General features: G+C 37.9%; 1 protein-coding gene across 1 annotated transcript in view; it reads left to right on the top strand.

Moving 5' to 3' along the window:
* The window catches only part of LOC131046848 (uncharacterized), a 231,657-nt gene that overhangs the window by 13,198 nt on the left and 190,603 nt on the right, over positions 1–27,856 (top strand). The window contains exons 2-6 of the mRNA XM_057980636.2: positions 18,326–18,660; positions 24,530–24,633; positions 25,066–25,134; positions 25,924–25,984; positions 26,740–26,879. Of these exons, the coding sequence (XP_057836619.2) occupies positions 18,326–18,660; positions 24,530–24,633; positions 25,066–25,134; positions 25,924–25,984; positions 26,740–26,879 (709 nt within the window). The remainder of the gene's footprint in view (positions 1–18,325; positions 18,661–24,529; positions 24,634–25,065; positions 25,135–25,923; positions 25,985–26,739; positions 26,880–27,856) is intronic.

The raw sequence follows: 27,856 nt of genomic DNA, 5'->3' as shown, positions 1-27,856 counted from the left end.
CATCAACACTCCCTCTTAGCTAGGGAGGAATCCTTCTGATATTTATATTTAATGAAGCACTTCTTCATTAGATCGGCCCAAACAAGAATTCGACTTTAGCTATAATCATCAACACTCCCTCTTAGCTAGGGAGGAATCCTTCTTGATATCTGAGTCACATAGTGACATCCACCATGACTACTCCTAGAGGGTGGATCCATCATGGCTACACCCATGAGTGGAAATACAAATGAACACAACCATCATGTCTACTCCCATGAATGGTGAAAGAATAGATATCACCTCACCGTGACATCAACCATTATTGTGATGATTGACCACAATGGCTACATACATATGAGGAAAGGAAAGATATCACTTCTCTGTGATATCAACCATCATGGCTTATCCATAGATATCACCTCACGTGATATCCACCATTATGGCTTATACATAGATATCTCCTCACGTAATATCCACCATTATGGCTTATCCATAGATATCACCTTATGTGATATCCACCATTATGGCTTATATATAGATATCTCCTCACATAATATCCACCAATATGGCTTATCCATAGATATCACCTCATGTGATATCCACCATTATGGCTTATTTACATATATTACCTCATGAGATATCAACCATTATTGTGAGATCCTCACAATGATGGTAAGATGCACAAGTGTTCATCCTTGTGAGATTGTCACCTCACAGTGATATTCACCATGGCTCATCCAAAGGGTAAACACACAAGTACAAGAAAATCACCACAGACTCTCTCACGTGGTGTTGTCATGGCGTCACACACATGACATCCACCATGAACCATATCAGAGGGTGGAGATAAGGCCTTACACCTTAAGTCTCTCTCAAAGTGAAATGCATTCACAAGAGTTTACACTTTAAACTTCTCTCTGAAAGGGAAGAATGCATTAGTATAAAATATAAATAGATCAATGATGGTGAGACTCAATCTCAGCCAGGGCTTCATTCTCTACCATACCAAGTTTATGTCGAAAGTACACAAACTTTATCTTGGAGAGAGGCTTGGTGAGAATGTCTGCCGTCTGCTCATCAGTACTAATGTATCTCAACTGAATAGCATTCCTTTGCACCATATCTCTAGTATAGTGATATTTGGTCTCCACAAGCTTTGACCTTGTATGAAATACAAGGTTGGAGTCTGCATCACACTTGGTGAGTTCCAAGCTCACCGAGTATCCATCTATTCAGGAATGTCCCGACCTAGGTCTCAGCATAAAGGCCTTTCAGCCTACACACATGGAACTCCATCCATGAATCATAGCCCTCTTGACTACTATAGTTTCCTGATTGCTAAAGAAACCATTGCGACATGGTCTACTCCCTCTGAATAAAAAATGGCCACGATCCTCAAAAGTTAACTGAAGCAGATCCTCTAGCTGTTCCCTCTGTCACGAAAGCATACCCTGCTCACATGGTTCCATCATCTAGTATGATCTACATACGGCTGAAAGTGCTAGATTCAATACCACCTTGGACCTACTATCATAAGATCGAGCCCTAGATCAGATAGGAATATGACCATCCTGAGATTAGAACAAAATCCCCTTGTAGTTTGCTCCCTCTCACTAGGAGAACCCTTTTGTCTCAACTTTGCTACCTTCAGTGAATATAACGTTGTCCTTTTGTTGCACCCCTTCAAGCAGTGGATGAACTTAAAACAAAACAAAATGCAACCCAGGAGCGATTGGAATTTCAAATCTCCTCTATTTCTAATCGTGCCAAAGGGCCATGTGAGGAAGACAAAATCAGATTGTACCCTCACTTTGGATTCTTCACTTATCAATTACCCTCTTCTTGCTCCTGTCTATGAGAGTTCGTATCCTGCTTGGGTTGAGAAATTAGTGGAAGAGCATGCAAGTGGTATTATAGGGCAATTATAGGACACCATTGATAGGCTTGATGCTAAAGAGATGACAAGAAAACAAATTAAATGACACAGAGAGACCTAATTTCAGAGCACAACATCAAGATGATGACAATTCTCACTTGTGACTTCCTTGTTCCTTCGTTCTTTTAGTTGATGTCTTCCAAAGTTAATTGAGTTCTGTGATAAAATATTTGTTAATGTGACCATAAGGATGTTGGTCAGGTTTTGACATTCTAGTTTTGTGCTGCATCTTGAGGGTTTGGACAGAATTTACTTGACATTTGCAATGTTTTGATTTTTCTTTCATGGAAATATATCATCTTTTGTATATTTATTTTCCAGTATTTTAAAATTAATCATATAAATAAAACCCTCTTGAGTGTTCAGGGATAACTGTTCTACTCAAGGAAGAAGGGCAACGATGCATTAAAGAAAATGACAAACCAACCTGTTGCCAATAAGAAATGACATTGGCTTTAACAACACAACCGGGAGGACCGTAATCATACAATCCAGCAACTACTCTGTAAATTTTGAAGGATGGGATATAAAAGAGCCTCCTTTCGAGTGTATTGTTGATGGCCTAACGGAAGGCCTCTTTGCTGAGAGTGGCAACGTCGCCCTCGACGAAGAGTTTGGCCTGCAACTCTTGCAACTCGACCTTAAGATTTTTAAAATCGTTAACGGCCTTCTCAATATCTTCCTAGGGCAACTTCGCTACTTTCATTGCCCGGATTGCATCGTCCTGCTTCTCCACCATGATCCGCTTCTCCCTTGCTGCATTCCTCACCTTTTCTGCCTCCATTACTCCTCGGATCCCAAAACGCCTCTGGATATTCTTTGAAGGCTAAAACTGCAGATGACTTGTTATGCCTTGCATACCCACCCCATCATTTTCTTGGATTAAAAAATGTTGGTCCCCCTTTTTTGTCTCTTGTTTTTCTTTTTTTTTTCTTTTTTTGCTTTGTTTTGTGTTTTTGTTTTGATCACCCCGGAACCCCGAAGTTCCGAGGTGATCTTTGTTCTGTTTTTGGGCCTATTTCAGAACCCCTGAACCTCGGAACCTCGGAGTTCCGAAATGTTTTCCTTGCCCTTTTTGTTCTTTTGTTCTGTCGGGACCCCGAAACTCTGGAACCTCGAAGTACCGAGGTCCTCCTTTCTTTGTTCGCTTCAAGACCTCGGAACCTCGGAATCCCAGAATCCCGAAGTTCTGAAGTCTTGTGGTTTTATCTTGTTGAAGCCTCGAAATCCCGGAACTCCGGAACCTCAAGTTCTTCATGTTTTGTTGTGGTCAGTTTCGGAATTTCGAAGTCTCAAAATCTCGGGCTTGTTTTGTGTTCTGCTTCAGAACCCTAGATCCCTAGAGTCCCGAAGTGTGCGTTTGTGTCCTGCCTTAGAACCTCGAAACCCTGAAGTCCCGAGGCATGCTTTGGTGTTTTGTTCAGGGCCTCGGAACCCCGAAACCTCGGAGTTCTGAGCTTCTCTATGTTTTTGTCTCGGGATTCCAGAACCTCGAAATCCCGAGGTTGTTTTTAGTGAGGTTGTACGGTTGCGAAGGGGGGAGTATAAATAGGCCGAAATGAGTGATTTTCATTCATTTGTGCAAACTGCTTCTACGAAATTCGAGCTCTCCCCCCTTGTGAGTTTCGCCTCCTTACTCGTCCGTGTTTTCCGTCTCGCCGCCTTGCTAGGTTGGTTTCCTTTGTTGTGTTTCTTGCTTTTCTTGTTCTTTCATGCGTTTTTTAGATTAGATTTGCATGTTTTCAATAAATTTTGGGCCTTTTTTGTTTTTTTTTTGGCCTCGCGAAACCCGTCTCCGCACCTCGAGGTCTCGGAACCCCGAAATCCCGAGGCGCCTCAATTTTGCTTGTCTTACCCACCTCAAAACCCCGAAGTTCCGAATTGACCGTATGAGAAGTTTTTACCCATCACTCTAGAATCTCGAACCCTTGAGCTCAATTTGAAATTTTGGTCTTTCCCATCCCAAAACTCTGGCACCCCAGAGTTCCGAAAATTTGTTCTTGAGAGATTTACCCTGTTTCGAGATTTCGGAAGCCTAGAATCTCGGAGTTTGTGTTTTGGGCAGTCTTATCAACCTCGAAACCCCGAAATCTCGGAGTTTTGAAGTTGATTCTTATGATGTTTTCACCCACCTCGGACCTTCGGAACCCCGAAGTTCCGAAATCAGCCTTTGAGATCTATTGCCGAACTCGGAACCCCGGAGTTCCAGAGTTAGTTGTTTTCTGGCTTTTCCTAACTTGGAACACCGGAACCCCGGAGTCTCGAAATTAGCTGTTTTAAAGGGTTTAATGCCTCGGAACCTCGGAATCCCGAAGTTTCGGAGTATGTGATGATTTTATAATATGATATAGTAGCTAATTGTTGATTTCTTCTTGTAGGATAAAGGAGATTTATGGACCCATCCCCAAGCAAGAGGAGGACCAAAGAGGAGGTAAAATTGGACAAGAAGCTCGTAACAATGAAGTACCAATATCAAAGGCATACGCTAGCTTCCAAGATGGAAGACGAAGTGCAGTGGGTAACAGATACAAAAATTGGCCACATAGAGCTGGAGGACATTGAAACTCAATTGCAAGCTGAAGTGTTAGAAGTCCCGTATAGAAGAATCAAAAGGTCGGGCTTGGTAGAAGCAACCATTTTTCCTCAGGCAATACAGTCACCCGAACTCATTCTAACTCTTGCAAAATATTATCAATCGGAAACAAGACAGTGTGTAGACGCTAATGGAAATGTGATTATAGACCTTTCCCCATACATGATAGCAATGACTTTTGGAATACCAGTGAGGGAAAAGGTATTAGTGACAACAAAAGAACAGGCTATTTCTTTGTTTATAAAGAACACTTCTAATTACAAAAGGCATATTAATGAGGCATGGCTATTAGAGCCAAGAGAAATCGGCCTCAAAGCAACAAATATTTTGAGGGCAGATTTTCAAGGGCCCCAAAGAGACCTCATTATTATGCTAAGTAGAGCCTTTTGAAAGGCAGATTGTGATTGTAGACACTTTTACACATGGATGTTTCACTTTATGACCACAGTTTTGATTCGAATAGATTATTTCGATTGGCCGCATATCATTTCTGACAATATTCATAACCAAATGACTACAGTCCAGCAAACAAAGAAGTTCTTCATGACTTCTTATGTAGTATGGGTGGTCGCTTGAGCTGGTCAATTTCCAGGGTTAAAGACCGAGGGAATATTAGGGGAAGAACCAGGACATAAAAGGGTATGGAAGTACTACACTCAGTTACCTCTCTCTCAAGCCAAACTGCATTTTAAGAGAATAAATGATGCATTTATTTATGCTATAATAATAAAACTAACAAGAGATGTAGGATATAGGCTAACTGTAGAAGCCACGCAAATGGTTAAGATGTGGGGGTGTTGGTTCTTGCAAAACCAATGATCTACTTACCTTCGGGTTAGTGGGTTCACAGGTAACCCATTCCTCCTACCTAGATATTGCAGCAACAGAATAATTATTTTAGAGTATGCTAGGCAGTTGGTAGGTCTGCAAGCATTACTGACACTCAAGCACAAAACCAGAATCACCTTGCCTGTTTCCCTCGAGCATTATACATGTCCAAACATCCAAGCAGCGAAGGCAGCCGAGTAAGAATTGCAAGATTTGAGTTTAAAGGAGTTTGATTATGCTCGCAAGTGGTATGACCCCTATGGAAAATTGAAGCAAATGGTGCCAAAATCATATGAAGGACATAAACCTGCATTGGAGGATTTTTGGGCCAACCTCCAGGATAGTTTTGAAGTAAGAGAAAAGGGATATTATAGGTTGTCAGTGCCCCAAATCAGGAATTTTGAGATTGAAACAAATATCCCTAAGGAGCTGAGAGATGACGGTGAACTACTTGACCCTACATTCAAAGAGAAAGGAATTGATTAAAGACCGCTCACTCCTTTCAGATGGTCCAACCAAGAAGAGTTGGATATTGAAATTGTTACAACGAAAGTTTTGGAAAGGACGAGGCAATGGTTGAGTTTAAGGATCCGTCCTAGTGCTGCCAAGGAGAAGAAGAAGGAGAAAGCAACTAATAACCTCCAGACCAAGGTACACAAAGAATATGCAAGGAGAACAAGGTCTGATTCAAGGAAGAACACTTCCACTGATCCGGAAGAAGCAGCAACGCCAACTGACAATCGGGAGCTCAAGAGACAATTGGACACTGAGATGAAAGAGTCCCAATTTTTGAAAACTACTGCGGAGCATGGGATAACTACAGGGTTACAAGCTATCCCGCAGGCTTCTATCACTCCCATCCTTCCTACAATTGGTCTTGTTCCAGGTGAAGGTGCTTCTCAAACTAAGACAACCAAAACACCGTCCCATAGTGGTTAAGTTTTACTTTTAAAAAGAAAGAGAAGTTAGTCTTCCCTGGTATAACATTACAAGATGCGATTACAGAGTCTCCGAGGAGAACAAAGAAAGCAAAAACTATTCATCATCTTTCAAGAACAGACTTTGAAGAGGTAATCGTTGATATAGCAGCACCTGTGTAGGATGCCGAAGGATCCTCTCAAGCTACCCCTAGATATCAAGTGTCTACGGTGAATTTGGGTAAACAGACTAAGTGGGGAGAGATGGCTACCTTGTTTGCTGCAATGTCTACAGTCCAATCAAGGATGGAAAAGGAACATAAGACTAAAGCAGAGATTAAGGCGCAATTGAGGCAATACAAACGGTTGATTATGGAGATAGCCAAGCCTCTTGACTCCAGAACTGACGATGCTTTGCCATCCACTTCATTGCTCCCTTATGGTGATATTAAAGCTCTATATGAAATGAAAAAGGTGGCCACATCAGTTAAAGCTTGGGCGAAGGACTGGTTAGGCAAAGTGAAAGCGTTCTTGCAAAGCACAATGGAGATAGTAGAAGAAGCCAATTTTAATGAAAGTGCTCTTATATATTGTGTTACACAGTGGGAGGAACAGCTACATCAGTTTTCTAAAAAGTATAAGACTTTGAAGAAGATCAAAGATCTGGAAGAAGATGTGATTACTAGGGAAGACCTATTAGGAGGTGATACGGTTGCTAGTTTGCAATTGTACATTAATATTTTAGAGTTGAAAATGGAAGGAATGGAGCAAGGTCGCATCAAAGTTATCAAGGAACATCCTTTGCTCCTGGATACACTTGACAAGTATGAACTATTTTTGACTAAACTGTTGAGAGGGCATGGCCATAGTCTCAAACAAGATGTGGTATTACATCAAGAGAGTGTACTCAGCCAATGGGATTCCTATGTTGCTGCTCATTTTTCAAAGAATGCTGAGTTCATTGCAGATATAATGGATAGGTATATGTATGTAATATTCCAGTGCTAGGAAACTGAGACTTTAATGGATGTGATGGTGGCCAAGATAGAAAGTTTGAAAGAGATGCTCAGAGTATCCAAGTTTCAGATAGGTTACATCGCTGGTCCACCTGTTGCTTCTTTGGAATGCTTCATTAACAACTACCGGAACTATAAGAAGTTATGAACAGGTAGTTTCAAAGGGTGAATGCATGTTGGAGCACTGTCACCGTCACCCCAACTGAGCTGTCAACTAGATTTACCTCTCATACTTGCTTTTTGAGCATTATCTTTGTATGGATCGAAATAGTTGATGTTGGAGCACTGTTTTGGAAGTGGACATTGAGTGTTAGTTTAGTAGCACTTAGCTGGAGTTCACAAGAAGCGACTTGCATGTCGACTACAACTCCTTCCTTTTTGTAACCCTAGTCTGTAGGCATGATTCTTTCCTAGGATTTAGGGAAAAACTCTATAAATTGTAGAATTTGGGCCATTGTAAGGGTCCGCGAATTGATGATTTGAGGTCCATTTTTAGAGATTCTATTAGAGATTTTATGCAGATTTTCATAAGATTAGAAGATTTTGTGATACTCTTTGAAGTTTAATACAAAAAACAGCTTGTGGATTGCCTGATTTGCTTGTGTATTCTAAATGGTTATGTTCTTCATGATCTGGTAACTTCTATCATTTGAATCAATTACTAGTTCTTTTGGATGCTTTATTGTTTTATGAATCATATTGTGCATGTAAATGGTATATGAGGATTAAATTGATATGGCGATTATTGGTTGGGTGATATTCATTTCCATTGGTGTGTAGAGTTGTTTGACTTTATATACTTTTTGGAGCTTGTTATTTGAATGCTGATTTTGTGGTAGTGATAATATTTGGACTACAAAATTCTAACCGTGTGGATCATTCGGTTGTTATTGTATCAATTTCATTGTTATTTACTTGTTCCCCTGATCTATCTTTTGCTGTTTATTTTGAGAAATTTAAAATTGGAAAAATACAAAAAAATAGGCAATTCAAAGTAGTTACAACCTGCAGGCCCCTTGACAGGTACAATCGTATTAGGCACTGAGTTGCCCATCACCGTCGAGACTCGGCTATAGAGACCTTGGAGTAATTAGTCTTTCGAGATTGATTGCTTTTCAGGAAAGGTGGTGAGTGTTCACATAAACTACCCGATTGTTGGTGAGTGTGTCGAAACACCTGTCAACATGACCTTGGAATAACATGGACGCCCTAGGCATTGAATTTCCATAGGTTGCCAACAGTGTATCTACGACATTTTTTCCACTAGGAATGATCCCGACTGGATAAAAATAATAAAGATATTGACTTCCACAATGCCTTTGGGAATGATTCAGATTGTCTTCATATACGATGGGAATGGTGCACAAAATTGAACACCGCTCTGATACTGTTGTGAGGTATTCACACATCGCCCCATTGCAAATGAGGACACCCACTTTTTGCTTTCTAGGGTTAGCTCTTTTAGTTTTTTTGTTGGTCGTTTTAGTGTCTTAGCCTTCGCATTGAAGGGATTGAGTTTCTCAAAGCTCATCAAGCTGGGTGGATCTCCTCAAGGTGGAGTGAAGGAGATCAGGTCAGTTGAGTGATTAGGGGTTATTTAGATCATTCCTAGGGTTTTTGTATACTATCCGGTCACGCTTCAAGTTGCTAAATCAAACCTTGGTTGAATGCATAGTGTCCTCCTAGGTCCGGTCCCTTACATCAAGGTCAAAGAGAACTTGCCTTAGAAGTCTGGAATGCATCCTGATCCTGAAGTGTCCTAAAATTTGACACTGTCTGGAAATTTGTAGGATCCTCTTAAAACTAGATTTTGCATTATAACTCCTGGAGGTCCGAAAGCACTCTCAAACATCCTGACAATATAACTTAAAGTATAAGTCTTTGACTTAAAATGTTATATTCCATATATGAATCCTGATGGAGAGACCAACTTGTCGAACAACTTCATGTTGAAGGAGAGGTGAGCAAACTTCATGTTGGAGGAGAGGTGAGCGAACTTCATGTTGAAGGGGAGATGAGCGAACTTCATGTTGGAGATGATAGGAGTGAACCTCATGTTTCACCACTTTAGAGCAAAGTTTCTTCTTAATGAGTTTGCATTTTGAAGTAAAATTGACAATTTCATGCTTGAGCACTTTGGAGCGGAATTCATGATCTAGCAAAATGAAGCGATCTTGATAGTGAAGTTGGATATAAATAGGTGAAATAAATCAACTTTGGTAATTAAAGGAGATGAGCGAAGTTTTTTTTTACTTCATGCATTGAAGAAAGTGAGCGAAATTCCCAACTTCATGAATTGAAGGAGGTGAGCAAAAGGCTACTTCATGAGTTGAAAGAGGTGAGTGAAGTAGAGTGATTTAAACGAACTTCAACTTCAAGGAGATAGGAGCGAACTTCGGGTTCAAGCAACTAGGAGCGAAATTCATACTTCATGTATCAAAAGAGATGAGCGAAGTTGATAACTTTAGCAGCTGCAAGCTTCAAGCGAAATCCTCCACTTCACGAATTGCTAAGGAGGAGCGAAATTTTTACTTCATGAGTTTAGGTTTTGAAGCGAACTTCATGAGTTGAGGTTTTGGAGCGAAGTTTACTACTTCATGTGTTTGGGATAGGGAGCGAAGTTCATGATCTTGCTAAGTGGAGCGATTTTTAAGCATGAAGTTGGATATAAATAAGAGAAATAATCAAGAGAAGCAACTTCATGTTTCACTAATTTAGAGCGAAGTTTTTCACTTCATGGATCACCGATTTGGAGTGAAGTTGTTACTTCATGAACTACTGATTTGGAGCGATCTTACAACTTCATGAATTAAAGTGAAGGATCGAACTTCATACTAGAAGGTTTTTGAACGAAATGTTACTTCATGAATTGAAGAAGTGAAGCGAAGTTATACTTCATACATTGAGAAATAAGAGCGAATGTCAACTTCATGAGGAATTTTAACTTCATGTTTGAGACAAGCGAGCTTCATATAGGGGGTTTCAATGGAAAATTCCAATTTTACAAACCAAGGGATACAAATGAACTTCAAGAATCAAGACATGAGCAAACTTCACAATTTGAAGGGTATGAGCGAAGTTCAAGGAAATGAAGAAGATTAAGGCAAGGAGAGGAAATGAAGAAGATTAAGGCAAGGAGAAACTTAATGAACACCAAGGATGGAATACACTTAACGAGCTCCTCTCTAAGAGTGAAAATCAACTTCAAGTGCTCCTTCATGAAGGCGAATTCCTCTAGATCTTCCTATCAAACCTGCAAAACACATAAAATCAAGAGATATATCAAGCTAAGAAGAACTATCAAAGTTATATATTATGTATTTGATATCATGTTTGTTTTGTTTTGCAGGTGGGAGAGGATGGTGATTGCAAAGCAAAAAGGAGGAAAATTGTGAGATCTACACCACCGTGCAAGAAGAGAAACTTTGCGCCCAAGAGGAATTTCAACCTTCACCGCACCATGGAGACATGAAGAGATCAAATGAGTGCAAAAGATTCAGCTACATCAATAACTCCCATCACAACTACTTTGAGTGGGCTAGATAATGTTTAGTATCAAGAGACATTCCTGCATGGTGAATCAACTCAAGTCTACAAAGTGCAAGAGTGAAGTGGCATCCCAGATGGTGTTCCAGTCATCATTCCTCCAGTTAATGAAGTCCACACCAATGCATCCAAGTTCAATGAATCAAGCTCACCAGCGATGGCACAAACTCCGAGGCACCTCCCCTTGATATCTATTGGTCTACACTCATGGAATGTAATTTTCTCATTGGCTATGGAGAAGTTTGTTGTAACAAACCCTAATTAGGGTTTTTATTGTAAAATCCGGGTTTTTATTGTAAAATCCTGGCCATTGATGGAGAATCAATCCTGGCCATTCGTTGTAAAAGAGCTTTCTATAAAAGGCTCAAGCTCTTCATTTGTAAAGGTTAATAGTTGATAGTGTGTTAATAGTCAGTAGATAGTCTTAAGAGAATAGAATAGAAGTTAAAGTAGAGTAGGAAGAGAAGGCAGAAATTTTTGCCTAAGTTGTAAATGAACTTCATTTTCATTGAAGTTATGGTGAATTGTGTTGTTTCTTTACAATGTGCATGGTTTCTTGTTGGATCTTCATGTTAGATGGTAAATAATTAGATTGAATGGAAGAAGTTGTTGAATGTATTCATGTGGAATTCACCCAATCCATACCACTAGCCTCTTGCTGCTTGTAACTACGCCTTGTGTGGTCAACTGGAATGATATGAGCTTAACTTCAAATCGTTCTACATTCATTGCTTATGCATTAACTTGAATGGTAATTGATGTTTGATGGTATTGATTCGAACATCCTTGAAACGTCCTTAGAAGATTGCACCGAGCTTGTGTCAAATTGTTCAGTTTGATGGTGAGACCTCGCTTAGTAGGATTCCATCTAGCCATTCATTCATCTTCCTACATTCTTAAGATTAGAATAGGCTCTCTCAAACCTTACCTCTCTTACTCTTTTTTATCTTCCAATTGAGTAGATAGGACCTAAGTTCTAGCAAATTAAGCATTCAGGCATTCGAATGTAAGTCCCCTTGTGATTCCAACATAATCACATCAACCAATGAGCTTATCCACATGAAGTGATCCTACATTCATGAACCTTGGAGTCTTCTCAAGTTATCCTTAAGCTAATCTTTAGCATCCGAGAGATTTTGTTCAAGAGAGGATAAGATACTTATGGTATTTTATTCTGTGTTCACATGTGCGCAAAAAACACATCAACAGATACCATGTTGAATTTTAAATGCTCGTTTAACCACGGGCAATGATTTGCCCTCCCAACCATAGACAATTCACAATTGGCTCCCCTGAGAATCCTGGTATGTCAATCTGCAATTGTATTACATTATTCTTATCCTTTATTGAATGAGATCACATATCCCATTATATATGCGAGAGGTGACTTTTCACCAAGGGTCACCACACTTCACATGTAACCCTATTAATTTAATAATTATATTATTACATAATAATATAGTTTTATTATCTTACAATAATAATATAATAATTATATTATCAATCACAATAATTGTACAATATTATAATAATATAATTATATTATCACACTAATTATAATATAATTATATTATCTCAACCTTTATGTTATCTATGTCGGCCTGAAGGAATCCGACCATAGCTACAATAACATTAACATCTCCTTTTGAAACGACTTAAATTTACCTTGTAAAGGGTCTTCTTATGCCCCCCGAGACGCCACTTTATAAAGTCACTTAAATATATTTAAAATTATGTTAAGTCAAATATTTAATTTAACTTATAACATTAACGTTATTTAAAATAATTCCTTTGAACATCAAATATCACCAAATAATCATTAATTACATTAACCATCCATGCCAAGAAATAACTTAGGTTAAGGGACCAAGTCGGTGTTGAGAAAGGTGACTTACTAAAAATGGTAATAACGAACTACTTGTTTGGAAACACCCCTAGAAAGTGTCATAGTGCATCTCTTACCGAATTGAGATCAAAGCAACACTTGCAAATGTTAGATAAGATGAACTGCAAGGTTCCCAAATCCCAAGGAATTCCCTAACCCAACCACATTAGCTTAAGGGAACTCTTGATGTGTTTTTATGCACATGCAAACACAAAATAAAATACCCAAAAGCATCTTATCCTCTCTTGAACAAAGTTACTCAAATGCTGAAGATTCGCTTAAGGATCACTTGAGACAACTCCAAGGTTCTTGAATGTCGAGTCACGACGTGTGGATAAGCTCATTGATTTGAGGTGATTATGTTGGAATCACAAGGAGACTTACGTTGTACATGAATGCTTGAATTGCTAGAACTTGATCATCTGATGTTGCAATCTTGTGATGCTTTTTATCCTAATCTAACTCGAATTGAAAAAAGGACAAGAGGAAAGGGTTTAGGAAGCCTATTCTAATCCTAAGAATGCAAGAAATGGGTGAATGATTCAATGGAATCCTATTGGGCGAGGTCTCACCATCAAAATGAATAATTTGACACAAGCTCAGTGCAATCTTCTAAGGGATAATTCAAAGATGTTCAAATCGTTATCATCAAACATTGATGTAATATGGTGAAAAATGATGAGGGGAGATGAAGCGGAAAGCTTTACTCCCCGCAAAAGAGGGATGATAGTTTCACAAAGGATTCCCTTCAATTTTTCACACATTATATTCAAAAGAGGGGTTGCATTCACTAGATCCAATCCCCAATGGTAAGAGATTGAATACTAAGTGAATTGCAGTATATTTGGAAAGTATTAGGAAAGTAAATTAACCCTCTTTTGTAATAGACTAGTTGAATTAAGAAAATTGAGACTAAGTGTAGAAATGACAAAGAAATGATTATATCTTGAGATAGAGATGTAGGATGAAGCTGTGCACCTGGAATTAGCAGTAGAATGTCAAGACGAAGCTCCCCTGCAAATCTGAGCAAAAGTTGCAAGGACCGTGTGTAAGTTGCATACGGTCCTCAGAAAAATCCGCGTGCCCAAAAGGGTTTTTCCGTCTCTGAAAATGAAGCCTAAACCTGCAATTACATCCGCGCACCTGCAATCTACACACAGAAAAGAGAGGGAAATGTTGTTGAGATTGGGGGTTTGCCTTCAAGTCAAACCCCGTTTTGGAATTAACCAAGTGGTTGAAAAATGCTGTAAGTAAATGAAAGGAAATGTTTGAAGGGAATCCACCTCAAGGAGGGGATGTAATTGAAAGGTTGATAGCTTTGTAGATGAATTTGCTTGAATGGATATGTGAAATAGGATGTCTTGAATGTTGGTAGAAATTTCCTCTTCAATGGTTGAATCCTTGTCTTGAATTTAACACCTAGCTTTGAAAGGAGACTTGAAATGCTCAATGCTTGAATGCTTATAACGATAATGGAGACCTCTCGCTTGTTCACCCTATTGTCGCTTATTGTCTCTTATTGTCGCTTATGCAAATAGGAGGGGAGGTGCTCCTTATATACTTGCCAATTAGGGGTATTTAGGTAATTTCCTGTCTTAGGCCGACATAGAGAAACTTTTCCCTCTTCACAATTGACAAGTCCAATGCAAGGGGGGACCAAAGGGGGCCCAAAATAGGGCTAGGACAAGGGCACCATGCCCCTGTCCTGCCCTGATTTAGGACAGGCAGCAGCAAAAGGCAGTGCGGTATGATGGAAAATGCAAGTTTTTTGATGACATGAGCATGTTTCGGGTCTTCGATTAGGCTTAGGGTTTCGTTCGCTAATGCAAAGACCCAAATGCGGTCGAAAATTGCAAGGTTCGCAATTTTATGACGCTAAAATTGATTACCATTCAAGTTAATGCATAAACAACAGATACATAACAATTTGAAGTTAAGCTCATATCATTCCAGTTGACCACGCAAGGCACACTTACAATCAACAAGAGGCTAGTGGCATGGACTAAATGGATTCCACACAAATGCATTCAACAATTTCCTCCACTCAATCTAATCAACATGAAAGTAAGTTGAGAAGTAAAGACCATGCCAATTGTTGAAGTAACAAATCAAATTGACCATAACTTAAATGAAATCAATTGTTCTTTACAACAAGTTTTGGCAACAATCTTTGCCTTCTCCTAATATAACTTCTACTCTAATTGCTATCTGCCATTAAACTATTCTCTATTCTATTCTTCTAAAACTATCTATTAACTATTACAAATGAAGAGCTTGAGCCTTTTATAATGCTCTCAATACAATTCAATGGCTTAGATCAATTTGAGATCAATGGCTGATATTTTACAATGAAAACCCTAATTAGGGTTTGCTACAACAAACTCAATTCTGGCCAATGAAATAATTACAATATTTAGATACATGTCCTCTCTGGGATATCCGACCAATGGATAACGGGGGTAGGTGCCTTGGAGTTTGTGCCATCATGGACGAGTCAGGTCCATTGAATCTGAACGTATTGATGTGGAACTCCTTTGATTGGTTGGTGGTGACTGGGACGCCACCTCAACTTTGCATTTGTAGACTTGATTCATCATCATGAAGGGATGTTGAGAGATATCTCCAGATACTCGACATTAGTCACTTGTTCAATATGATGATGATGGAAACATTGATGTAGTTGAGTCATTCCTCCATCCTCGCCTGCTTGCCTTGGGGTGATTGTATGATTTCTCCTTCACACTCCTTTGATCTCTTCATGTCTCCATGGTGCGGTGAGAGTTGAGATTCCTCTTGGGCATTTTTGTGCTTGTAAATGAAGTTTTCTCCTTTGCATGGTGGTGTAGATCTTACAATCTTCCTCCTTTTTGCTTTGCAATCACCATCCTTGATTTTTTTTTTTGCATTTGCTGATGAAGTTTTCTTGAGGACATCTTCTTGACATTGAAATTTCCTCCTTAGAACACTCGTTTTGATCCTCCTCCAACCTGATCCCCTTGATTTCTTTCTTCATCTCTTGCGAAACAAACAAATGAGCATCAAACACACATGACATATGGCCTCTATAATCTCTTAATTTGATATAATTTCTGTTTTTATGTGGTTTGCAGGCTTGATAAGAGGATTTCACTCGTAATAGTGGGCAATAGAAGTTCTCTCAAACCTAGTCCAATTCTGCCCTTCATCACTTCAGGTTTGAATACTTTGTCATTCATGCAAGTGGAGGCATCAAATTAACTTGGAAGAAAGCTCTACAAGCAATTTCTCTCCAATCAAGATGCGCATGAAATTCGCTCCAACATTGATGCGCATGAAGTTCGCTCCAACATTGATGCACATGAAGTTCGCTCCAAATTGGATGTGCATGAAGTTTGCTCCAAATCTCATGCATCTGAAGTTACTCTCAAATCTTGCCTTTCATCATCTCAAAATTATTCTTTTCTAAGCCAAGGCAATGATCTTATAATCAATCTCACATCTTCTCTTGGGCAAATGAGGCAAATTCGCTCTCAATTAGGAGTACATGAAGTAAAGTTCACTCCATGATCCATGCACTTGAAGTTCGCTCCTAAAGCCATGCACTTGAAGTTCCCTCCAATTTACATGCACTTGAAGTTCGCACCAATTTACATGCACTTGAAGTTAATTTCAAATCAAAACTAAAGTTGCTCTCAATCATTTTCATTGCTTTTTTGACTCAAACTTTAGGTTTTTTAAACATTCATTCATGAAAACATGTCAAACTTACCTCATTGAAGGCCCAAAAGGAAATTCGCTCCTATAAAAGAGCACTTGAAGTGAAATTTGCTCCAAGGAAGGAGCACTCAAAGTTAATTTCAAATAAACACTTTAACTCTCCTTCGCTCATTTACACTCACTTTCTCAACTCTAATACGCCATAGCATGCTCAACATGAGGTCTTAGGAGAAATTTCGCTCTGAGACTTGAGCACATGAAGTGGATTGAAACTTGACACTCAATGATTTATTGCTCTCTCTCGTTCATTCTATTCATTCAAGCTTGTTGAAACTAGGCTCATGGTGCGTTCTAGGAACAACTTCGCTCTCAACTAAGGGCATTTGAAGTGAATTTCGCTCCTCAAGAGGAGCACTTGAAGTTTTTCGCCCTCAACCTTGAGCACTCGAAGTAGCTTCAAAACACACTTTTGAGTTGAATCTTGTTACTTTATGCCCTAGTTTATGCCTCCATAGACCTCAAAACTCATCTTGAATATGATTTCTCCTTCGAATTGAGGCAACAAGAGTGAAATTCGCTCTGGGAGAGGGACACTTAAAGTGAATTTCCCTCTAGAAGAGGACCCCTTTTCCCTCTAGAAGAGGAACCCTTACTAGCAATCCTTCTTCACTCCTTGGTTGAATTCATGATAAACTTCACTTCCTCTATGATCAAAATGTTGTTAAAGGCTTATAAACTCACTCATTTTCCTCAAATGCTGCTCAAGAAGTCCATTTCGCTCTTGAAGATCATCTCTCGTTGGGATACGTATAGGTCACTCGGATGATGAAAGAAGCATTTGCATTATTGATTGGACTTGTTCTTTGAGGGCTCCTACGTCACACCTCGTTCTCCATCAAAATCACTTCATTTTACCCCTCACAAAAGGGTTATCCTCTTGACTCTTGGCCTCTTAACCCATTTTACCCCTCCAATGCAAAGGCTAATAGCTAAGGACTCTAACACTATCCTAGAAGGCAGAAAAAAATTAAAAAATGGGGGTCCCCATTCGCAATGAGGCGATGTGTGAATACCTCACAATAGGAACTTGTTAAATAGGCCCATTCACCAACTTGTCAGTGCTTAGGAAGTTGACATTACATTCTTGATTTTGTTGATACAATTACTATCGTGTAATGGCACTAGATCGACAAGAGACAATATTTTCACTTAGTAATTAGCATCCTTTTTTAAGAAATAATAAACTCATTTCTTAACTCTCTTGACGCATCATAAAATAAAAAAAAACTACGACTTAAAAAAAAATAGGGTAGTGAATTTTCATATAAATGTGTCCTAAAAGTAACTTCAAAAGAATTTTCAAGAAATAATTGAATGATACATTTTAAAGGTCCTGCAAGTCAATTTGGTTTAAAGGATGTTCAAAGTTATTTTCATGGATAATATCATCATCAATATCCTTCCAATTGCTTTGTAATTCCAATTTATTAGGAATATTGCCATTGATATGTTAAGATATGACAGTACCCTTGTTTCTACACATCATACCTTAGATAGTAGTCTTACACCCTATTCTAAGGAGTTTTTTCATATGAATGTCTTCTACGAACATGCATGTGAGTTCACGTGTCAGGAATAAACATTGACCCAACACATCTAGGGAGCTCAATAGTACATAAGAGATTCCTTTTCAAATAGAGGAACATGCTTGCAAACTACCATTTACATTTAAAAGTAACAATGCATGTGCTACAGTATTCTGGAGAGTTAATTTGGCTACCTTTCTTTTAAAACTGTTTTGTACCATGCTTTCTGTGGTTCCATCATATTTGCTGTATCTTGTTTTTGTTTTGCCACATTTTTATCATTGAGAGGCATCAGATGTTCTTAGGTGGAAGATTCTAATAGATTTGAAATCTTTTTCAGGTTCGAGGAATATGCATTTGTGGAGATATTGGCATTGGTACAGGTTCAAGAGATAAGACAGTTCGTTTTTGGTCAGTTGATGAAGCAGACAATAGAAAATATGTTTTAAAGAAGATGTTGATTGGACACAACAGTTTTGTGGGTCCTCTAGCTTGGATGCCTCCTAGCGTGCATTTGCCTGAAGGGGGGCTTGTATCGGGAGGAATGGATACACTTGTTATTGCATGGGATCTAAGCACAGCACAGGCTATCCAGACAATGAAGGGCCATCAATTACAGGTTACTGGTATTACTTTGGATGATCAGGGTGACATTCTGTCCTCATCAATTGATTGGTATGGACTTGTTTTTGTTAGCAACTTGCATTAACAATTAAGCTGTGTTTATGACATGAATATCACTGGGAAAATTTTACTTTTTTTTTTTTTAACATCAGGACTTCTTTTTAAAGATTTAATAGAGGACTTCTATTACAAAGTGAAATGCTGCATACACTACGTGAACCATCCTTGCAACATACATAGCTAAAGCACAGACTACTTAGAATGAGGAGCCAAACAAAGTACAGGGCACCAAAACTGGACATAACAGTATGAACAATCCAATAAATGGGCGAAGCTGTACCAATGACAATATATCAATCTAAATACAGAGCACCCAGACAGAAATTAAACATCATGAACAAACCTATTAAAGTGCTAAGCCCTATGAAAAACATTGCTACATGTATACCTTCTGAATTTAGACCCCAATGCCAGATACATAAAACTCCAATACCTAAACACAAAGAACATTCAACTAATTAGGTCATTTCAGGCTCTCCCCCAATATTCATGGCCTGCACTTGAAGGAGGCTATTCCCAACATTCATGAGCTTGATTGTGAAAACCATTGACAGGCATGCTTACTGATTCCACAGGCAGCACTTTTGGACCTGTTGCAGCATCCAACCCATGTATTTTTATGCCTTAAAGAAGCTCCTCCTCCAACGTATTGTTTGTTCTATAATTTTAGCAATGTGTATCCCTGGTTACCTCTATGACTCATTGTGGTGTGAGACCATTAGGTGCTGTAAGAATATGTTTATGTCTTTGCAATAGGCATCCAGAGATCTCATATGCTCCATTAGTGCTAGAACTCTTATATTAAGGGTCTAAGTGTCAATACCATAGTTACAAGACTCAGACTTGGCTCGGACTTAGCAAGTTGATTTTTGACTTGGACTCGGGCTCAGCGCCCGGACTTGGCAAAAACTCGGCACTCGGACTTGGCAAAAACTCGACCAAGATTCGGCAAATTGAAAAACCCAAGAAATCCAAAGATTTTTAAGGATTTAAAACTTGTTTCATGCATCCTTTAATAAATAAACCTTAAAGACACAATAATCTCATCAAATAGAAGCTACTTTGAACACATACACAAGTTTACATTGATCACATAAGTATAAACACAAATTTTAGGCTTGAGCTGAAGGAAATAAGCTAAACTAAATAACTCATTAGAAATATAAATAGTGTCAAATGTCTACAAAATTCATGTAATATGAAATCCATGGCATCAAAAGTTCAAAACATATATCAACATAAAAGCTAGAGCCTAGAAGTCTAAGGCTCAGAGGAGCCAATATCAGTGATCACTCGACTCCGCAACCGTCCTACGTGTGCACCTAAGATAGGTCCTGGAATGTTCTGCAGCCATGATATTTGCCTATGTCTCAAGCTTAGGCTCAGGCTCAGCCCTAGTGACATCAACATCCTCATCCACATCATCCTCGGACTCAAGGTCCTCCAATGAGTCTCCTTATGCTCTAGACTCCTTCTCTGCCTCTCTATCCAAATGATCAACTCATTCCAAGTCTTCATTGCTGAAGATAGGATCATCAACCTCAGTGTTCCACTTTCCTTGTGGATCAACCTCCTCTAAAGTGATAGGAGATGTGTCTATACCCAAGATTTGTTTGTGATAGAGGTAAAGGTTGTAATTCAATTGCACTTTTTGGAGTGAATAAGCTCGAACATGCTCCAATTGCGCTCACATCCTGAAGCACTACATGGCTGGCTCAAGATACAAATTGGAATCTTTGTAGATTTGACACCTTATTGCCAAACATCTCTCACCATGCATCTGAAACGAAAAATAATAAAAATCATTTCTATTCTGTAACTTTGAGTTTATGATAATGGTAATAGAATCATATATAGAAAAAGTTTAAGATTTAAATTTTAAACTATACCTTGAATAAATTTTTTCTTGGCATCATTTGTGTTCGGTTATGTTTGCATGTCTCGTGAGAATAAGTCTTCTTGTGCATTCCCAAACATCTCTATCTCATGGATTATGTGTGGTCTAACTGATGAATTAAGTGACATTCGCTCTACAACTTCGTAGAGCCCACTCCACACCTCGTCATCGGCCTTGAAATCTGGGTGAAATTGGAATGCTAGATTAAGGTAGTAGGCCTGTGAAGCAGATTGTGCCATCATCGATTAATGACCTCCCATATGAGACCATACTTAGCTTGATTCCCTCAATAAATGGCTCTAATGGCCTCCTTTACATTGTCCATGTCCTCATAAATGTAGGCCATTGCGGGCTTCTCTCCATCAGCAACTCGTATGAGAACAACAAGAGGCTTTATGAACTGTGATCACAATTTGAAACATTAAGCTTTAAGTTTTAAGTTTTACATAAACAAGTGTGAATAAAAATAAGGAAATGAAATGGAAATGAGAACAAAAATATGGTAGATAATTACCCACACAATCTCCTTGGCGGGTTGCTAAAAGCTATGCTCATCAAAAACCCGATCAACTGTCGCAATCCTTGCAGTGGTCTTTGCATATGATGATGCGTTACACTGCTCACTTACAAACATGCATTGCAATCTGGCCTTGGATTGAAGCAAGGATTGCAACGTGATAAAATTTGTTGCAAATCGGGTAATTCTTGGACGAGCCAACTCTTTCTTATTTGTGAAATTTCTCATAAGGTTGAGGACTCAAGTATGATTATATCAGTATTTACAAATATTCCTTCCAGTCTCTACACATGTTTTAATCCATGGAATTTTGCCAAGATCCTCCAATATGAGGTCAATGTAATGAGCATCACAAGGGGTCCAAAACAAGGTGGGGTGCCTCTCCATAAGAAGTTTACTTGCAACAACATAATTTGCTGCATTATCTGTCACTATTTGCACCACATTCTTCTCACCCTCCTCCTCCAGCACTTCCTCCAACACCTCGTAGAGATCCTCAACATTTTTTATCTTCTCTGAAGCATCAATAGAATTAAAAAACACAGTGCTACCTAAGAAAGAAAAAAACCGATTTAGTAAAATAAAAATTAAAAAACTTAATCACTAAATCAATAATAAATATACTTTACAAAATACATCGTACAATTACCTGATGAGGAGACAAGAAAATTCAGTAGTGTTCTATTTCTTCTGTTGGTCCAACCATCTGTAATGATGGTGCAACCTTAGTCACAGGGTTTGCCGAACTTTATGTATGAAGTTCGAAGTTCAGCGAATTCTTAAAATATTTAAAAAATTCGTTCAAGTTCACCATGAAATTCGTATGGAACAAGGTTTAATGAAGCATCTGAGCCCATTCGAACGGTAAAACAGAGACAAAAAAGACGAGGGTAGTGGTTTATTTTTATCCGAAACAACCACCATTAGCAGTTATCGGGAGTCTAGATCAAGGTGGAAATGAAGTCCATCGCCTATTCAAATGATGGAAATGAAGTCAAACAATCAATTATTATTGCACAAACAATCAATTATTGCAATCTCCTCTTCAATCTATCTGCTGGTCTGCTCTTCAATGCATCTAGTTTTTTGCTCAAATCCCTCTTTTTCTCTCCTCCTTGTGTTTGCAAACAAAAAAAATGACTTTTTAGGGTAAGAGAGAAAACATATCCACCTTTTATTCCACTTAAAACAAAGACTTTTTTATTTTTTTTGCTTTTTTAATGTTGCTGGGGCGGCAGAGTTTTGGGCTTGGGACTCAGCGAGTCTGCCAAGTTTGATAGACTCGGCGAGGAGGTTGTGCAGTCTCAGCCAGACTTAGCCGAAATTAGGTCGAAATGGGTCAAATTGGGCCGAATTGATATTAAAGGAATGAAAATTGGGACAAATTGATGTCACCGGATAGGAAATTGGGGCAAAATGATATCACAGGACAAGAATTGAGACATTGATAAAATCATTTAATCAGATGGACAAGAAGATCAATTTAAGCCAAATTGATAAGAAATGATTAAATTAGAGGATCGAAGAATGATAGAACATCGATGAATAGTAAAAACCAAACACATAAAGGGAAGATGCAGGCGTTGACCATTTTTAGGTGTCTACATTATAAATCTGTTTGTTGAATAGCAGTTTTAACATGTTTATCAGATTGTAGTTCAAACTGATGAAATGTATTTAAAGAGGCTGTTGAAGAATGCAGTTATAACTACTCTTAAACTGAATCATAACTATAACTGCTATCGTAAGCCTGAAGAATAACATTTCTTCTAAACAACAATGAAAGGGGGGTCTAAGTTATGCAAAGTTCTTGAACAAAGGTTAGATATTGATTAAGATGATAACTAATAACAAAATTGAAACTGAAAAAAATCTTATTTAAAGCATTCATGGGAAATCGAGAAGAAGATGAGATGATGAATACGTTTCTGAAAAATTTGTGAAGAAGTTTTTAGACTAAAAGTTGCTGTGGTGTAGAGACATGTTTTGAAGATACATATTGCTGTAAGAAAACATACATGCAGTGAGAAGAAAAGAGTCATATTCTGCTGTGAAGTGGGAGACATCGTATTCCTGTGAGAAGTGCCATTGGTGGTGCTCCGTGCCATAAAAGCCTTTTGAAGAGTTTTATGTGCTTATTCAGACTGATCTTTAGGATTCAGTGTGCAGCAACCTTCAGAATATACAGAAGAAACAGTAGGACTCAGATTAGGTCTCAGATTTTTCAGATTACTTTCTCTGTCTTCAGTGTATTTATCTTCTGTGTTTTTGTTTTCAAAGGACAGTTTGTTAATCAGTCTCTGACAATACATTCATATTAATCTTTATAAAGTTTGTGGCACCTGAAGTTGGTTAACACTATCTTGTAATTCTTTCAGAATTGGTATCCTAATTTGTAGAGTTGGTGCTCAAAGACATTTGAATTGTAACCTGTAAAGTTGGTGCTTTTCAGAGGTTGGAATTAAGCATATATCTTGTAAATTCAGTGAGTGCACAAGTCTTTGTATCGTGTCTTGGAGAGTTGGTGCTTTTCTAAGAGATTTGCTGAAATCTTGGGGTTGGTTCCCTTAAAAACCTTGTAATCCTTTTAACTGTGAGGTTGGTCTCATTGTGGTTTTCCCATCTTGGGTTTCTACGCATTCTCGCGTGTATTGGTTTTGTTGTGTGGCATTGTTTCAGATTTTAGTTTAGTACTTTTATTTCAGAATTAAATTTAAAAGCTTAGAATAAAATTCATTTACTACTGATTCACCCTCCTCTCTCATTAGAAAATCTGTATTCTATAAGGGAAACCTCCCCTTGCTGTGCTGTCACTACCACTCGTATACACGGGATGTCTCCCACAAAGAGGAGATTTTCCTAGGGTGTCCCCTTGATTTAGAGACTTAAGTAAAATATCAAGACATCCTAGGGACCCTCAGTGAACTTGTCAGTGTCCCTCAAATGCTTTAGAAACTCCTAGCTGCTCCCTCTGTCAAACAACTGGAAAAGTGATTTAAAAAAATCAGTCATTTTTTTTGACAATTGTACTTCAGAGTAATCTTTACATACTTTCTAGTACTTGAATGGTATGCGTCTTTTCAATTTTGCAGCTACTGTAATAGCTTGTTCAACTGCTGCTTCATTAGTAATGATGGTTGCATCCTATGTTGCTAGATACGAGAAAGAGGAAACTCGATGCCTGTGGCAAAAGATTGCTGTGGGTAGTTCTCTTCAATTGAATGTCGATTTCTTTAGCAGAGGACTAGCCATATGGCAGTTTTTATTTAATATCCTTCATATGCCTGTACAAAATTTTCTATTTGAATTTCTGTCATTTCTGAACATGTGCCGCCATTGTAATTTGAGAAATCAGACATTCATTTTAATTCTTAGCTTTGGTATTCTTCTATAGTTATGTGAATTCCTGCAGAATAAATAAGTAATTTCGGATTGTGATATTTCAGCACTGTGAGGAGGTGGAGGAATGGGAAAGCTGTGGAATCCTGGCAGGCTCATCAGGCTCCTATTCAGACAATTTTGAAGCTACCCTCTGGAGAAATTGCTACAGGTCAATTTAGATCTTCTTTAGCGATCTTCTCTGTATATATATACAACTAGTTTGATTTTCTGTTATTTCACACTTTTTATGAGACAGTGGTATTTGTTGTGATTTTTTGAAATTGAAAGTGTACACGCTGTTTGCTTTCAATAATTTTTAATTTTATTTTAAATTTTCTGCTGGTTGTTTCTCAATGTTTGTGGTGGGGTTGAAAATGAATTGTTGCGACAATAATTTTTTAATTTAATTTTAAATTTACTGCTGGTTGTTTCTCAATTGTTGTGGTGGGGTTGAAAATGAATTGTTTTGACTGTTTTAGAGAAGATGGATTACTTTTTGGTTCCTGAAAGTTTTCTTAGTCACTATATGTTAAGTTTTGATTGTTTGAATATTGACATCAAATGTATTTCTTTGTTCTCCTTTGTTTTAACTATTTGCTAGGCTCTACTGATCACACTTTGAAGGTCTGGAGAGGCTCGACATGTGTTCATACGTTTACAGGGCACACAGGTATGTCTGAAGTCGAGAGTATTATTTTGCAAGGTTTCAAAACCATGAAGGAGATGTTTGTGACAAATGTGGACAATATTCAGTTGCTTTTTTCTTGGCAGTGAGCCATGGAAGTTATTCACGAAGGATGAAGTTAAGAGAATTGACTGTGCTTTGATAGTTTAATAAGTTTGTGATTAATCATATGGAATTTACTATTTACCATTAATAATTAAAATTGTCAACATCCCATTAGTACACCCATCATTTTCTGACATATGCATGTAGAGGTAAACAAATTCCGATTTCTTGTAGAAACTGAAGAGTGTTTGCTTGTTTGCAAAAGCTGGCTATCTGTTGACATATCCTGAAATATGGTACTGTGCAAGGTGTCAATACTTGACAAAAACCAAGTCTTTGCATCAGAGACTGCTGTTAATTACTCCTTAGATATTTGAAGTATTGTCTAATCATTACCATAAAACTATTACTTCATTTTCTTTAAAGACTATTCAAATTCCATTATTGAGTGTAAGCAATCATTGAATTTTAATTCATAGATCAAGCTAACTTCTCATTAATGCTATATAGAACCAGGTGTTTAATTTTTGAATTAATTACGTTTGCACAGTACCACTCATTTCTCTGAGAGAAACTTGTTATGATCATTAATATTTTTAAAATTTATTGAAATGAATAGCATCTCTCCTGTGGTTTGTCAATTTAGGTTTTTGGCCCCAATGGTTTTTTTAGAAGAATGCATGTTTTATTAGCTTTTGTATATGCTCACTTGTTTTTTAATTCTTACAGATACAGTTCGTGGATTGGCAATAATGCCAGATGTGGGAATCCTTTCTGCCTCTCATGATGGGTGAGCTATCCCACTACTTCTTCCATGTATCTTTGTTGTAATGGAACAAATTCAACTTTTACATATCCCATGGTTATCCAATCTATCCTGTATTCTAATCCCAGATGTGTTTTATGGTGTGGAAATATTGGAATTCATGACAATCTAGGTGTTGTGCTATATGTCCTTAAGATGTTACATAATGTGTTTTACTTACTAATTTTGTAGGGAAGCAATTTGGTAACAGTGATGTTTATGTGGGTGGATTATGCAAAACAAGTGCATAAAAATGAAAATGTTCAAAATGGAACTTGACAGTCGTTAACTTGTCTTTCTGACTTTTGATATAAAGCCATGATTGGTCATGGGATTTCTTGTTAACAGACTGCTCATCCAAAATCATATTGTATTCTGGGATTTCTTATTGGATTTTTTGTGAAAATCATCCCATGATTCTTCAAATCTAATCTCTATTCTGTTTCCAGCTGCCTTCCATGGTGTGCCAATATTGAATGTCATGACAATATGGGAATCATATATTAGATCTTTCAAGTTGCTTGAGATATATTTCAAGTTTCTTTTTTACTTTGCGTATATTTTCCTAGCAAGAAACTAGGTCTTTGTGATGTTCTTGTTGCTAGATTATGCGAAACAAATGGATAACAGTAAATCTCTTACATGGAACAAAACTTTTTTATCTGCCTTATGTTGCGTAGACAATGTTGCTTGTGGGTTTTGTAGTAATATAGAAGCTTACATGGCTGAAACAATGACAGGTCTGTAAAGTTATGGGCACTCTCAGGAGAGACTTTAGTGGAGTTGATTGGCCACTCTTCTATTGTTTACTCTGTAGCTGCTCATTCTTCAGGACTTATTGCATCTGGTAGTGAAGATCGTTTTGCAAAGGTTTGGAGAGGTATCAATTCTCCTTTTGGTCAGATCTCTATAATTACTCAGCTTACATTGTTACTAGTTTTATGTGCTACTTGTGAAGTTGCTATCTCATCACTAAAGCATAAATTTTGAAGCATATTTTGCAGGAGTTTATTCTCTGCTTGATTCAAATGTGAAAAGAAAGCATTCTAGTATTAATTGATGATTATAAATGTTAAATGCACTTCTCATACATTGTGATATAGAATAAATGTTGAAGGGTAAATGAAGAGCAGGATGATTCTATTTTTACCCACCAATGTTGAAGCATATTTTGCAGGAGTTTATTCTCTGTTTGATTCAAATGTGAAAAGAAAGCATTCTATTATTTGTTGATGTTAATAAATGTTAAATGGATTTCTCATACATTGTGAAATAGAACAAATGGAAGAGCACAAGGCATGTCAGACATAGGTTTAACAGAGGAAAAAATTAAGATTATCTTAATCTCAAACATATTGTCTACTGTGGATGTTGTTATGTAGAGAAGCTAAATATTCTAAACAAACTATGATTTTTGTCGATTATCAACAAACTAAGATTTGTGTCGATCATCTACAAACTAAGATTTGTGTCGATCATCAACAAACAATTATAATGTACATTATTGACAACCAAGTTTCATATCCAAGCTGCTAGCAATCGATAATGTCCTCTATGCAGGGTTGTGAAATGCCCATCCAAAAAAAAGGGTTGTAAAGTGCCTATTCTATACTAGTTACTGGATGCACATTTCTTCTTATATTCAAAGAGTCAAATCCTTGGATGGATCAGCTGCAGGTTGGGCTAGGTGTTGATGTGTTTTTTAGGTACAATCAAACACAAAATAAAACACAAAGGTATCTTATCCTCTCTTGAATAAAGTTTCTCAAATGCTATGCTTCGCGATCAAATGAGACAACTCCAAGGTTTCTACTGTCAGGTCATGACTCGTGGATAAGCTTAATGGTTGATGTGATT

Source organism: Cryptomeria japonica, chromosome 4 (assembly GCF_030272615.1).
Source record: "Cryptomeria japonica chromosome 4, Sugi_1.0, whole genome shotgun sequence".
Classification (NCBI taxonomy): Eukaryota; Viridiplantae; Streptophyta; class Pinopsida; order Cupressales; family Cupressaceae; genus Cryptomeria; species Cryptomeria japonica.
The sequence above is the reverse complement of the archived record's forward strand: the minus strand, read 5'-3'. Positions and strand labels throughout refer to the sequence as shown.